Below are 15,458 nucleotides of genomic sequence, written 5' to 3' on the forward strand. Positions count from 1 at the left end.
GAGGTGGCAGGTGCCTGTAGTCCCAGCCACTCGGGAGGCTGAGGCAGGAGAATGGTGTGAACCTGGGAGGTGGAGCTTGCAGTGAGCCGAGATCGCACCACTGCACTCCAGCCTGGGCAACAGAGAGAGAGAGACTCCGTCTCAAAAAAAAAAAAAAAAGAAAGAAAAGAAAAATTATGCAAGTGGCACAAGAATTGGGTGAGTCTGGGAATTGGTCTGTGTTAAGTCACATCTATAGATTCCGAGAACCAAATATAAATGAACTGCACCCCAGCTGGTGTCTTTCCTCAGACCTGGGGTGGGGGCCCAAACCATGAAGATGGCTTCCGTCGGGTGTGCACAGCTCCGGCAGTCAGTTCCAGCGGCAGGTGTCTTGGGAGGCTGAGCCAGTGCTCATTAAGAAAGCACACGTGCGAAATGGTCACGTGACGCTGTGGGGGAGGCAGGGCCAGGCCTGGCCGGTCCGAGGCGCAGAGCCGGTGCCAGGAAGCTGCTCCAGCCTGGCCATCTTCCTCATGCTCCCTCTACTGCTTACAGTTTCCCAAACTTTACAGAATCATTGTATCTCACATTTATTTATTACAGAAAGCATCTCAAATGTTATTTAAGGATTTTTCTATTTCTGTAAAGAAAACCATTTAACGCTGTTAACTCCTACATGCTCTCAGGAATCTTCTAATAGTTTTTTTTTTGTTTTTCTTTGAGACAGAGTCTGGCTCTGTCACCCAGGCTGGAGCACAGGGTCAGCTCCCTGCAACCTCCGCCTCCTGCGTTCAAATGATTCTCCTGCTTCAGCCTCCTGAGTAGCTGGGACGACAGGCACATGCCACTACGCTCAGCTAAGTTTTGTATTTTTTTTTTTTTTTTGAGACGGAGTCTTGCTCTGTCGCCCAGGCTGGAGTACAGTGGCCAGACCTCAGCTCACTGCAAGCTCTGCCTCCCGGGCTCACGCCATTCTCCTGCCTCAGCCTCCCGAGTAGCTGGGACTACAGGCGCCCGCCACCTCGCCCAGCTAGTTTTTTGTATTTTTTAGTAGAGACGGGGTTTCACCGGGTTAGCCAGGATGGTCTCGATCTCCTGACCTTGTGATCCGCCCGTCTCGGCCTCCCAAAGAGCTGGGATTACAGGCTTGAGCCACCGCACCCGGCCAAGTTTTGTATTTTAAGTATAGACCAGGTTTCACTGTGTTGGCCAGGCTGGTCTTGAACTCCCAACCTCAGGTGATCCACCCACCTCAGCCTACCAAAGTGCTGGGATGACAAGCGTGAGCTACAGCGCCCAGTCTTGTAATTGTTTTTATGGTACATTCTCATCTCCTAGGAAAGGCCTGGCTGATCCCAGGTTGGAGGGAAGAGCTTGTGGTGTCAAGACCCAGCTGGGAGGTGCAAGGAACAGCCCTGTGTGCACCAGGAAGCCACAGGACACGGCTGGGATAGGAACCACAACGAGAGAGCTGGGCTCAGGCCATGGAGTCCTACTGCAGGCCAGTGCCTCTGACCACGGTGCTTGTAATCTTGGTCCTATGGTGGCTAACAGGTGGTACCTGGGGTAATGGGGCTGGGACCACTGGGCATTGTCTCCACTGCGCTTTCATGTGAGTCTCCAGGCCCCAAGGCTGCGGCAGAAAGCAAGGCTGAGCACTGGGACCCGAGGCATGTGCCCTTCTCTCAGCAAAGGATGTCACCCCAGGGGACATCCTGATTAGACTTGGAAAAACCAGGCAGATACAAAACAAACAAAAGCAAAACACACAACATGGGTGCCCCAGGACAGCCCACCACCAGCGGCTCAGCTCCTTCACAAGTGGGGGCCTGCTCGGAGGGAGCCAGTGCGGGCTGCGAATGCTTGCAAGGGACGGCCCAGTCAGGAAGGTCTGCCTCCAGCTGGGCCAGGACAGATCTGGAATTTGCATGAACACTTCCCACCGGAGGGAAAAACCCTCCAGACCCTCCAGACGACCCCTGACTGAGGAAGCGGCCATTCCCGCAGCACGGGGCCTGTGCTGTCATCTGGCCCCCATTCCCCGTTCAAGGCCACGGAAGACTCTCTAAGGGGCAAAGGTCAGCTCTACCACCAATGCAAACACGCCAGAGACAAAACCAAGGGCCCGAGGCTGGCACACTCACAGCTCATGCCTCACCGACGCCAGCGGGAACGTGAGGCAACATCGACGCCAGGCCGCTACAGGCCCCTGTGTCCAGAAACTCCAACCCAAGCAGCTGCCAAGTTTGGGGTCAAAGGTAAAAAAGGATAAGAACGCATGAAGGTTCTTTCCTCAATCAAAAGAGCTAAGCATCTGAATCAACACGGGAAAAGGGAGATGGGAGCCTACAGGCCTCCCCCGGCTGAGCCGGCTCAGAGGCAGCTCCAGGAGCACCTCCACAGCGAAGCTTCTCTCCCGGCTCGTTCCTGTGTCTGCTCTGCGGAGCATTCAGCTACAGGCCACGTGCTCTGCCCACCTCCCTTAAAACGTAACAGAAAAAGCCCAAAGCAGATCTGGAGTGCCAGCCCCATGTCTTTACTTTTTGCAAAAAAAAAAAAAAAAAAAAAGTGGAGTCCAATGGACAGGCCAGAACAGGCCTGAGTGGCCGTCACCTTCTCTAACTTGCACAGAAGGCCACGTGGCCTCATGCACACCTGCGAGAGCCAGTCTCAGTGCAGAGCAGATACAAACACCAGCAACTGCGCCTTCTGTGCGTTAAACTGCACATGAAAATCCCTGACCCCACTAGTCCCTTACCCAGAAGGTTGGTCTAAAACAGGGTTTCTTAACCTTTTCGGGGAAGTCACAAATCCCTCTGAAGAAGACTGTGTAGACTGGTCCACTCCCAGCAGAGATCTTGAGACTCCTGGGGTGCCTTAAACTGGCAGATGAGAGGGCTCAGCCCAAATAACTCAGGATGAAGCGGCGGCCCGGGGAGTAGGCGCTCACCGGATGGGCCACAAAAGGGGCCCCACTGTGGTGTCCGGAACTCACCAGGGAAGTGTGAGAATGAAGAGCCCTGGGTGAGTAGGTGCTGGGGGCAAGTGCTTCCCGTCTCAGGGGTCCACCCCGCAATCCCACTGCAGAAGCCTGCCTAGCTCTAGCCCTGAAGGGGCACCCAAAGCCACAAAGGTACACCTGGAAGTTGACCAGCCTGGAGACAGCAGGCAGCCCAGACAGCTCCCGCTGGAAGGTCCCCAATCAGTGTTTACATTTCTAATGACAATGACTGGTCAAAAAGCATCATAATGACGTAATGAGGTGCCTTGGCTGTGAGCACACCCACTGGCCTAGCTACAAAGATTAGAAGTAGGTGTCACAAAAGGGATCGCCCCCCTCCTCCCCAGCTCTACAGATGCATTTGATAGAACTGATTGAAAGGTTCTGCTCTAATCATTTTAAAATAGCCCAGATGGAGGAGCAGGTGAGCCTCAAAAGGCAAACCAGGTCGAAGACAGCGGCACAACTCCGCCTCCAGCCGCAGGTCCAGGGGGAGCTGGTCAGGAAGTCCTGCCAGAGATCCCGACGGGGATGAGATCCCGACGGGGACAAGCTAGCCAGTCCCAGAGTCAAACAGCTTAGGCAGTTAAGAGAGAACCTCAGGAAAGAGGGGTATTAGGCTAGAGATAAGGAAAAGAAAGGGCTCCCCCATGGACAGAGTGCTGGCCCTCAGACGGCTCAGGGCAGCGTCTCCTATCGGGGCTCAGCATTCTCCTTCCTGGGGGAGGCCCTCAACTCTACTCAGGACACCCACGGCACCCGACGGTGGCCAACTCTCGTTCCTCCTGCTGCACGCCCACGCCCCTTGTGAAGCTTGGGGTGGTGAAGTGCCTGCTATAATGAGCTTGGGCTGCGCTGGAGACGAAACAAAAAGTGACTGCGCTTCATTAGGGTGTAGCCCCCTGAAGGCCTGGTCCCAGTGCAGACAAGCCGGACCCTGCAGAGCCCCTCATCCGTGTTCTGCTCGGTAGCTGAAGGCAGAATCTTCCCAAATGGATCTCCCTGGGCAAAATCGTGTCATTTTCCTCCAGTTTAGGTGAGAAAAATTCTTTCTATTCATCTGATGATTAAAAACTCCCAACCTGCCAAAGGCCCACCCATTCAATATGTCTCACTGCAAGGGGAATTCAGCTGCTCCTGAAAAGGCAGCCAGGCTAGTTCTGGCTGATAAGTGAGAAGGAAGCCGGAGCACTGGCTGGAAATTCTGCGCTGGGGAAACCCTTGTCCTCCAGGCAGGTAGCGGGCCTGGCAGGGTTCCCGCGAAGGTGAGTGAAGCCAAGACTGGGGACTCCCCAGCACCCGGAAGCTGGCTGAATCCAGACAAGCGACGCAGAGAACGTCAGCCCTGCTGCTGGCAGCCTGGGGAAGGGGCTGAGGGCAGCCCCAGGAGCACAAGCAAGTGCTTCAGGAAGGACAGAAACGGACGTGAGCCTCACAGAAGGGAAATAAACCAGCTCAGAAATAAGTGGGAAGAGCGGCTCGGCCCAGTTTGGTGAGAGAAGCTGTGTCTGATTTGAAGAAAAACTCATTTAGTACAGAATTTCCTGAACCCTAGCTGTGAGCCCAGATCAGGCTAGAGAACGTCTGAGCACCTCCCAGCTCCTTCTCGAATGTGAGACTCCGTGAAGCTGAGGGCTCGGGGGCTGGCGACGGCAACCTGCTGCCTGGTGGCCATGCTGGCAGAGTTACCCTCTCCAAGCCTCCTGGGATCCGTCACCCGCTGTCCTCTGGGGAGGCTGAGCACACTGGACAGAGGGGCTCGGCAGTTGGGAATCTATCCTCCCATCCCACGAGTCACTAACTTGCGAGGGCCACAGCAGAGGAACACAGAGCTCAACCGCCCTCTCATACGTACCCCAAAAGTCCACTCTCGTACACAGAAACATCCCTCCTGACTGCGAAGAGCCCCCGGCTTCTTGGAAACAGGCAGAATACATGACTAGGGGCTGGGGAAGGGGGTCTGTGGCCAGGAACGTGTGCCCATAAGCCACCGAAGTGGACATGCTGACGGACTCACAAACCCAGAACCACACAGCACAGTGACCTTCCACGTGGATATCATTGCCTTTCTACGTCTCTGCTTCTAAAACCAAGGATCTGGGCTGCGTGAAAACCGCCATTTTATGAATCTGGAAAGCAGACTGAGCTGGTTGTTTGTAGAAATCAATCTGCAATTTTATCAACTTGTAACAATCAATTATGACATGCAGGTAAAAATGCAGGCTGCTACCAAATCCAAAACTCACTGACAGCACCCCCAAATATGAGTGAGCACCCCCAAATGTGGATGAGCACCAACCTGTGTGGGACTCTGGGAGAGGCATGGAGGCTGCAGCGGGGAGCAGGGCAGATGGTGATGCCCCAGGACCACCTGCTGCGAGTGCTCCAGATAGGTGGGCACTGAGGGCCATGAGGAACAAGAAAGTAGGCTGGCAAGCAGGAGGGGATGGGGAGACCTCCCTGTGCAGAGGAATCTGAGCAAAACCCTGGAGGAGGTGGAGGCAGCCCGTCCATCCAGGCAGAGGGAACAGAGGAGGTGGGGGCAGCCTGTTAAAGGCAGAGTGAGCGGCTGGGGGTGGGTGCATGGGGTGCTGGATCTCACCTTTGCAGTGGGGTTCCAGTGGAAAACGCAGCCTTAGGCTGAGTCCACACTGCAAATGCTGTGTGCTGTAAGGGAAAGGGCTTCTATCCAAAAAGGGCTTGAAAGGCTGAAGAAGACAGCACAATATCAAGGTCAATGCCAGTTTCCCCGTTTGGATGACCATATAAACTTCAAAATAACTGTAACATAAAAGGATTAAAAACATCTGAAGTATGTCACTTATTCTGAATGTTCTTTTTTTTTTTTTTTTTTTTTTTTGAGACGGAGTCTTGCTCTGTCACCCAGGTTGGAGTGCAGTGGCGCGCTCTCAGCTCACTGCAAGCTCCGTCTCCCAGGTTCAAGTGATTCTCCTGCCTCAGCCTCCCGAGTAGCTGGGACTATAGGTGCCTGCCACCACGCCTGGCTAATTTTTTGTATTTTTAGTAGAGACGGGGTTTCACCATGTTAACCAGGATGGTCTCGATCTCCTGACCTTGTGATCTGCCCACCTCGGCCTCTCAAAGTGCTGGGATTATAGGCGTGAGCCACCGCGCCCGGCCCTGAATGTTCTTTGAAAAGATTACTTTGCCTAATGTTAGGAGAGTATGATAAAATACAGCACATTTAGGGAAGTCCATTCATTGTGAGTTGGAGAATGAAAACAGTCAAAACTGGGCCACCAGCTAAGCAGCAGCTACAGCCATGAGTGACCCTGAAACAAAGGCCTGCGAAGTCCTGCCTGAAAGCTGACTTTCAGAAAAGAGTAAAACGACTTGTGTTCCACTGTACATAAGAGCGGGTGTCGTCCAGCCACACGGACAAGACGATGTGGACGACGGGCTTGTTTCTGTCCCGTGGGTGAATGCAAATGCTTCCAGAGCCACAGTCGCAGGTCCTGATGGCTGCCAGGTCTCTGAGGGGAGCGTGAGAACTGTGGCCCCTCCAAGTGTGGCCACTGTGTGGCTCCAGCCATGAAGCTGCCCACGCCTGCAGGTCTAGCAGAGTCCAGCGTTATTGGAAGGTGTAGGTCCAAATGTGGATTTTGATGAGAGCCAAGTCAAACAACATCCCTGAGTTGCAAGTACAGACTCCTGACTGGGAAGTCCTGCAGGCCATGACCCTGGAAGAGTCTTGGGCTGTTTCCCAATAAGGAAATGCCTTGATCCCGCCTTGCATTTCACTGCCACGGGGACGCTGACACAAACCAACCCTGAGACGGAGCAATGTTCATGATCTCATCGAACCCCTCCTTTTTGAGACAGGGTCACCCAGGCTGGATCAAAAAGACCTATGTGTAAGAGCTAAAACCATGAAACTCTTAGAAGAGAACACGGCAGTAAATCTTTATGATCCTGTATTAAGCAACAGTCTCCTACATGACACCAAAACCATAAGCAACAAAAAGAAAACATTAATTGGAATTGCACATCATATACCTGATAAGGGACTTGTATCTGGAATACATAAAGGACTGTTACCACTCAACAATAAAAACAAATTAAAAAACGAGCAAAGGATCTGAATAAGCATTCCTCCAAAGAAGATATACAAATGGTCGATAAGCACAGAAAAAATGCTCTCGTTATCATCTGCCATCAGAGAAATACAAATCTCAACAGCAGGGAGACATCACGCCCACCAAGACAGCTGTCATCAACAAGACGGACAACAGCAAGTGTAGACAAGGATGTGGAGAGATGGCGCCCTCCTACGCGGCCAGCGGGAATGTAAAAGGTGCAGCTGCTGTGCACAACAGTCTGGGGGTTTCTCAAATCGCTAAACACAGAGTGACCACATGATCTAGCAATTCCACACTGAGGTACACGCCCAAGAAAAATGAAAACCTACGTCCACACAAAAACCTGCACACAAATTCACATTCACAACAGCCAAGAGGTGGAAACAACTCAATGTCCATCAACAGACGAAGGGAGAAACGCGACGCGGTGTGTCCACGGAGGAGTAAAGCACTGACCCACGCCACAGCGTGGACAAATGTTAAAAACGCTCGAAGTGAAAGAGGCCGGTTACAAAAGGCCATGTATATCGCACACTTGTTCCTACAAAATGTTCTGAACGGGCAGATCCCTAGAGACACAAAGCTGCTAAGAGACTGGGAAGTGTGGGCAAAGTAGAGAGTGACTGCTGATGGGTACAAGGTTTCCTCTTCTTTTTTTTTTTTTTGACAGAGTCTTACTCTGTTACCCAGGCTAGAGTGCCACGGCACAATCTTGGCTCACTGCAACCTCAACTCAACCTTCTGGGCTTAAGCAATCCTCCTGCATTAGTCTCCTGAGTAGCTGGGACCACAGTGGCGCACTACCACGCCCTAACTTTTTGTATTTTTTTGTAGAGACGGGATTTTGCCATGTTGCCCAGGCTGATCTCCAACTCCTGAGCTCAAGCAATCTGTCCACCTTGGCCGCCCAAAGTGTTGGGATTACAAGCGTGAGCCACCGTGCCCAGCCTAGATTTTTTTAAAACAATTTTTTTTTTTTTTTAAGATACAGGGTCTCGCTCTGTCACCCAGGCTGGAGTGCAGCTGTGCGAGGGTAGCTCATGGCAGCCTCCAACACCTAGGCGATCCCATAATCTTCCTGCCTTGGCCTCCTGAGTAGCTGGGACCACAGGCTCATGCCAACTCGCCCGGCTAATTTTTAATTTTCTTTTTTTTTTTTAATAGAGATGGGGTCTTCCTTTGCTACCCAGGCTGATCTCAAACTCCCGGCTTCAAGCAATCCACTTGCCTCAACCTCCTAAAGTGCAGGGATACAAGTGTAAGCCACCGTAAGGTTTCACTCTGGGAGACAAAAGTGTTCCCATATTGATTGTGATGATGGCTGCACAACTCTGAATATTCTAGAAACCACTGAATTGTACACTTTAAATGGGTATGTTGCATGGTACATGAATTATATTTCAATAAAGTTGTAAGAAACACCCACAAAAAACATCATCCAGTACTCTAATGTCCAGAGGCCCATCCATTCTGCTCGAATAGTCAAGTATATTTGAAGGGAAAAAACGGCTGTCCCGAGCCCCAGCGCCTGCCTGTCTCATGGGTCTTCGCTGTTCCCCCAGCAGCTGGCAGCAAGGATCATTCTGCACCCAAGGCACCCACTCCACAAAGGAAACGGCAGGACCCCAGCTCTCCCCTGCATGCCGGCTGCTGGAGCGCCTCCCCTTGGCCAGCAACACGGACACCCCACAGCACCTGAGCCCAGTCCCAAGCTCCGGGGGCCAGGCGTGCTTTGGAATTCAGAACTCTGCTGAGAACAGTAACATGGCGCCCAGGGTGTGAGTTACACACCATGCGTGGTATACAAGGGCAGTGTCTGTTAAAGCACACTGATGTTTGCATGTGGACTGTAAGCACTTTCACATCAGTGAGATCCCCTAGAACAAGAACAGCCTCCCAGGAGCTCAGGCCAGATGTCACCACCTTGGGAGTTTTACAGAAAGGCCCTGCGTCAGAGAGCTTTGGGTTTGGAACCACAGGTTCGGGCCGTGGGCCTGCACTCGTCCCCTGGGCTCCAAAGCTGTGGGCAGCAGAGTGGAAGCGCAGGTCGGGGGGCTAGGTACAGACCGCGTGCCGGACCTGCAGGTCGGGGGGCTAGGTACAGACCACGTGCCGGACCTGCAGGTCGAGGGGCTAGGTACAGACAGCGTGCCGGACCCCCCACACCCCTGGGCTTCGGGAACCACGGTCTACCTTGGTGGCTGCGGGGAGCGGGGCTTGGGTTTCCCCTTCTCCTTCTCCCGCTCCTTCTCCCGGTCGCGGTCACGGTGCTGCCGGTCCTTCTCGTCCCGCTTGGCTCGCTCACGCTCCCACTCCTCCTTCCTCCGCTGCCGCTCCTTGTCGCGCTCACGCTCCCGCTCTCGCTCACGCTCCCTCTGCCGGCGCTCCCGCTCTCGGTCCCGCTCCCGCTCCCGCTCGCGCTCACGCTGTCTGTTCTCTCTCTCTCGCTCCCGCTCCCTTTCCTTTGTTAAAAAGCCAAACACATGGGGACACAGTGCGTTATTTGGGTGACTGAGGCACTGAAAGCCCTGGCTCCAACACCACGCGATCTGTGTCACAAAATCACACCTAAACCCCACAAACCTACACACAAAACGCCAAGTGCACACGACTATGGCTGAACTCTGCGGTGGAGTACAGAGGAGATGGCAAGAGAGAGGCAGGATCAGGGAGCACCCTCCAGTGGGGATCTAATTCCCAACTCTCTCCTTAAAACACAATGTTAAAAACCGGGTCAGATGCCAAATTAGAGCAAACACGAACTAGGAGTGAAATCATCCCAACCGCCAATTCTAGACTAACTCAAGGCAGCAGTTCTGCAGTCACAGCCCAATGCCGCTGGGACAGATGGCCTTCTGCCATGTGGCCTGGGCAAATCCATTCGTCCATCCAGAGACGGGAGTTCCAGGCTTGTCCCAGGTGGGTGCAGCCACAGCAGTGCACATGCCCTGCCTCTGGAGCAGAGCGGGCATCCAAAAGGCTGCTCCTGTTCTTCTAGTACAATCCTCAGATGCCCTTTCCAACTTTCTCTTTGCTCTTACTCATTCATTTGCTCTAATATTCAAGGTTAAAACTGAATAAAGTCCAATTACAGTGCACCTGACGAGTTTCAGGCTCGAGGCCTCTGCTGGGGAGATGTGGGGTGCACCCCCAGCCTCCCTGCTGCCCCTCCCTCGGACACAGCAGAGAAGAACGCAGTGGAAAGGGATTCCTGGGGCTTTCTCCCACATTCCAGGGTGCCCTGCCCAGGGGTAGGGAGCAGAACCCTGCAGCCCACCTGCAATGAGGAAGCTGCTCTATGGAGAGACGGGGCACGAGAGGATCGAGCAGGGGGACTTCTCCGGCACAATAGGGCCCTCTCCTCTCGGTGAGCTCACCCTGATGGGCTCCTGAGGAGACAGCTGCACCTGGTCCTCAAAGCTCATGACTGTCCCCGCAGTCACAGAGCAGGAACTACACAGCAGCTTCTAACTGACCCTTCCCTGGAGCACTTCGTCAAATCACCCTAACAGTTAAGATGAGGAACTCACAGTCTGAAGCACTTAATTCATCAATACGCTAAACTGAGGCTCAGACCAGGGAGATTTCCAGGGAGGAAATCTCAGTATAGACCAGTCTTCCATGAGAGCAGTGAGGTGCAGCAGGCCCGCAGGAACACACTTAACAAGCTGGCTGAAGTAGATGAAAACAGCCGCCACATCCTAAACGGGATCACTGAGGGGCAGGGAAGAGTGACACACCCCATCAGGGAGACACAGGCATCATTAAGTATACTGGCAAATCTCATTTTCAAAACCAGGCCGAGCTGGGTTCCGGGGCTCACACCTGTAATCCCAGCACTTTGGGAGGCCGAGGCAGGTAGATCACCTGAGGTCGGGAGTTTGAGACCGGCCTGACCAACATGGCAAAACCCCATCTCTATTAAAAATACAAAAAATTAGCCAGGTGTGATGGTGGGCACCTGTAATCCCAGCAACTCAGGAGGCTGAGGCAGGAGAATCACTTGAACCTGGGAGGCGGAGGTTGCAGTGAGCTGAGATCATGCCATTGGACTCCAGCCTGGGCAACAGAGTTAACTCCATCTCCAAAAAAGAAAAAAGAAAAAAGAAAGAAAGACAGAAAGAAAGAAAAAGAAAAAACCAGGACGGGCGCAGTGGCTCATATCTGTAATCCCAGCACTCTGGGAGGCTGAGACAAGTGGATTGCTTGAGCTCAGGAGTTCAAAACCATCCTGGGAAACATGGTAAAATCCCGTCTTTACAAAAAAATACAAAAAATTAGCTGGGCATGGTGGTGCATGCGTGTGGTTCCAGCTACTCAGGAGGCTGAGGCAGGAGAATCGCTTGAACCCAGAAGGTAGAGGTTGCAGTGAGCCGAGATTGCGTCAGTGCACTCCAGCCTGGGTGACAGAGTGAGACCCCATCTCAAAAAACAAAAAACAAAAACCAAAAAAAACCTCCCAAAACTATAGCAAGAACCAGTTTTCAGGCAAGTCCTTGTTCAAATGACCATTGATTTAATCGCTGGCTCTGAATTAGTTCTCCATAACAATCAATTTGGTTTTGAAATTGGTACACTGTGCTGACTCTATAAGCTCATATAAAGCCCTATATTTTCTACTATAAATAAAAAGGGATGACTTTAATGAACAGATCATGAAGTTCGTATCTGGATATTTAAGTCATACTTACTCGGTAATTATGGTACGGCTCTGTTTCTGTATACTGCACCCTGAAATTCTCATACTGTCCGCCACGCCAAAACCGCTCAATTTCATAGTCATAATAAGGGTCCGCATAAGGCTCGAGTCTGAAAAGGGCCAATGAAAAAGAACTCTCGTCACTTAGGAACACTGGTATAACAAGACCACATGAAACATTAGGGACAGAAAGTAACAGACCGTGACTCAGTGGGGTTTACTCCAGGAGTGCAAGGTTAGCTCAAGGTTAGGAAATCCATCCACAAACTACATGTAAGAGCAGGCCAAAAGTCAAAGGGTTCTTTTCACAGATGACAAAAACATCTGATAAAAATTCAATAGCCTTTTTGATAAAAATACTCAAGAAAATAGGAAGTGAGGGCCGGGTGCGGTGGCTCATGCCTATAATCCCAGCACTTTGGGAGGCCGAGGCGGGTGGATCACCTGAGGTCGGGAGTTTGAGACCAGCCCGACCAACACGGAGAAACCCCGTTTCTACTAAAAATACAAAATTAGCCGGATGTGGTGGTGCATGCCTGTAATCCCAGCTACTCAAGAGGCTGAGGCCGGAGAATCACTTGAACCCGGGAGGCGGAGGTTGCCGTGAGCCGAGATCGTGCCACTGCATTCCGGCCTGGGCAACAAGAGTGAAACTCCGTCTCAAAAATTAAACAAACAAACAAACAAACAAGGAAGTGATACTTTAGCATGATAAAAATATACTGACACACTTTGGAACTAAAGCCAGCACCTTACTCACTGGAGAACAGGAGGAGCTCCCCCAGGAGTCTCCGCAACCACCTGTCCCTGTGTGGAGGCACCACCTGACTGGACAAGGGGAGCCCACAGACGCACAAGAACACACAAACAAGGAGCAAAGCGAGCTCAGATTCGCACAACGATAAGATGCTACACACGAAAACCCAGAGACCTGATAAAGCCAATTCAAATACACAAAAAAGAAATTTGGAAAGGCAGAGGATTAAAAAAATTAACATAGAAATCAGTGTCTTCATAGACACAGATTATAACCAGTTAGGAGGCAGAGTGGAGAAAACCACATTTACAATAGCAACAAAGAAGAAAAAAATACTGAGGAATAAAATATTAACATATTTCACCAGAAACGTGCAGAGCTCATTCCTGAGAGATACAAAGCGCGCGTGAATAAATGGGGAGACGCCTGAGAGACACGAACAGTGTGTGAATAAGTGGAGAGACGCCTTTGTGAATAAATGGAGAGACACCTGACATGAAGTGTGTGTGAATAAATGAGGAGACGCGGCTGGGCGCGGTGGCTCAAGCCTGTAATCCCAGCACTTTGGGAGGCCGAGACGGGCAGATCACGAGGTCAGGAGATCGAGACCATCCTGGTTAACATGGTGAAACCCCGTCTCTATTAAGAAATACAAAAAACTAGCCGGGCGAGGTGGCGGGTGCCTGTAGTCCCAGCTACTCGGGAGGCTGAGGCAGGAGAATGGCGTGAACCCGGGAGGCGGAGCTTGCAGTGAGCTGAGATCCGGCCACTGCACTCCAGCCTGGGCGGCAGAGCGAGACTCCGTCTCAAAAAAATAAATAAATAAATAAAAATAAATAAATAAATAAATAAGGAGACGTCTCTGACACAAAGTGTGCATGAACAAATGGGGAGACACCTCTGAGAGACACGAAGCGTGCGTGAATAAATGGGGAGACGCCTCTTGCACTGGGACAGGACAGCTCGGAATTGCCCACAAGTCAGTCCTTCCTATGCTGACTTATAAATGTAACACAATCCCAGCAAAAACACCAACGAGCCTCTTTACGGAGCCAGACAAGCTGACACCCAAGTTCACGTGAAAAATCAGACCCCAAGACCAGCCAAGAAAACCCTGGAAATGAAGACATGCCAGACACGACCTCTGAGACATTAAACATCCTAAAAAGCCTGTATAATTAAGCCAGTGCCATCGCAGCACATGAAAACCGGCGGCCAGAAGAAGCAGGCAGGAGGTCCAGACACAGACCCAGGCACGCCCAGAGAGGTGGCGTCTCAGCGACAGAGGGGATTCTTCCTCGAACCGGGAGGGGTCAACTGCCCCGCTGCTGGGAAGGTCAGGCTGTCTTCCCCACTGCGCACAGGGTGGTGGGGTCTGCTCTAAGCTCCTGGCGGGGCCCACAACTCTGCACCTCCTTTCCTGCAGAGCAGAGGAAACAAGGTGCACACCAGCAACAGGAGGTCCCTGGACACCCCTCCAGGGTAGTCTCAGCCGCAGGCCAACCCTCTGCTTTGGGTAGACTGGGTGGGAACCTGATGCATCATGGCTTGCGGTGGCTCCAGCTATAGGTGGCCACTAACACCCTCGAGGTCATCTCCTCAACTCTCCACATGGCCTAGCACTGGCTCTCCCAAAGGACACAGCTTCAGTTCATTCCAATCAGTCCGACCTCATTCAATGGAATGTGCACACTACTCAAATCACACTGAATTATGATACTCAGTAAAGATCTGTAGAGACCTGTGGCGACATGACATCATGCTACATAAAAACGAAGAGGAAGCCTGGACAGCATGCGAAACCCCGTGTCTACAAAAATACAAAATTAGCCAGGTCTGGAGGCGCACGGCTGTGGCCCCAACTACTTGGCGGGCTGAGGCAGGAGGATTGCATGAGCCCAGCAAGGCAGAAAAGCCTTTCCCAAAATGAGTGTGAGGGTGTGTGTTCTCTGACAAGAGGGCTGTGCTGGCAAATTTGTTTTTGGGAAACTGCACTGAAGCAAAATGAAAAGGCCTCTTTCCTGCAGGCTTTCTGGAAGTCATGGGTGAGTGGATAGGAAGGAGGCACACAGCATTTCCTCAGCGGGGCTGCCTCAGAACCATCTGCTCCGCAGCATGCGCTCTAGAGAACGTGCCACCACGGCACGCCACCGGGAACCGCAACCGCGTGCTGGAGAATGTGTCAACACAGCACGCCACCGGGAACCGCAACTGCGCTCTAGAGAACGTGCCACCACGGCACGCCACCGGGAACCGCAACCGCGTGCTAGAGAACGTGCCACCACGGCACGCCACCGGGAACCGCAACTGCGCTCTAGAGAACGTGCCACCACGGCACGCCACCGGGAACCGCAACCGCGTGCTGGAGAACGTGTCAACACAGCACGCCACCAGGAATTGCAACCATGCCAACAACGGACTCCTCAGCACTATCGTGAAAAATTCTGAAACACTCTTGAAATGAATTTGGAAGGGTATTTAATTCAATTTAAAAATAAATGCTACTGGGCAGTATCATGGTCTGCACAAACACTTCCCAAACTGTTTTAGGGAACCCAAAATGTTAATGGGCCTTTTGAGAAAAGGGTTCTGTGATCAAGCGAGCTTGGGCAAAGCTGGCTCGCAGCAAATGGGAGGCTCGCGCCTCATTCTGCAGTCACCACTTAACCAGCCAGCACCAACAGCGTCCTGTGCACACACATGCATTCTGCACTCCACAGGCCCCACGTCCCCAGAGGTCTGGGCAGTGTCAGACTCAGCACTGGCACGTGGAGTAAACTACTCCTCGCTGGAGGGGAGAACCCGAGGTCCTGGCCGAGAGGAACTATTGGACACGCCCACCAGAGGCAGGTAGTTTCTGCCCACAGCCCTGCCCAGGGAGAGGCATGGCAGGTGAAAAGTTGAGCAATTAGAGAACGT

At 52.3% G+C, this 15,458-nt stretch overlaps 1 protein-coding gene across 2 annotated transcripts in view; it reads right to left on the minus strand.

Annotated features, from left to right (window-relative positions):
• The window catches only part of ZC3H18 (zinc finger CCCH-type containing 18), a 68,669-nt gene that overhangs the window by 16,139 nt on the left and 37,072 nt on the right, over positions 1-15,458 (minus strand). For both annotated transcript variants that reach the window (XM_031658031.1, XM_031658030.1), the window contains 2 exons: positions 11,775-11,892; positions 9,277-9,545 (listed from right to left, as the gene is read on the minus strand). In XM_031658031.1, coding sequence (XP_031513891.1) covers positions 9,277-9,545; positions 11,775-11,892 — 387 coding nt within the window. The remainder of the gene's footprint in view (positions 1-9,276; positions 9,546-11,774; positions 11,893-15,458) is intronic.

Source organism: Papio anubis, chromosome 18 (assembly GCF_008728515.1).
Source record: "Papio anubis isolate 15944 chromosome 18, Panubis1.0, whole genome shotgun sequence".
Taxonomy (NCBI): Eukaryota; Metazoa; Chordata; class Mammalia; order Primates; family Cercopithecidae; genus Papio; species Papio anubis.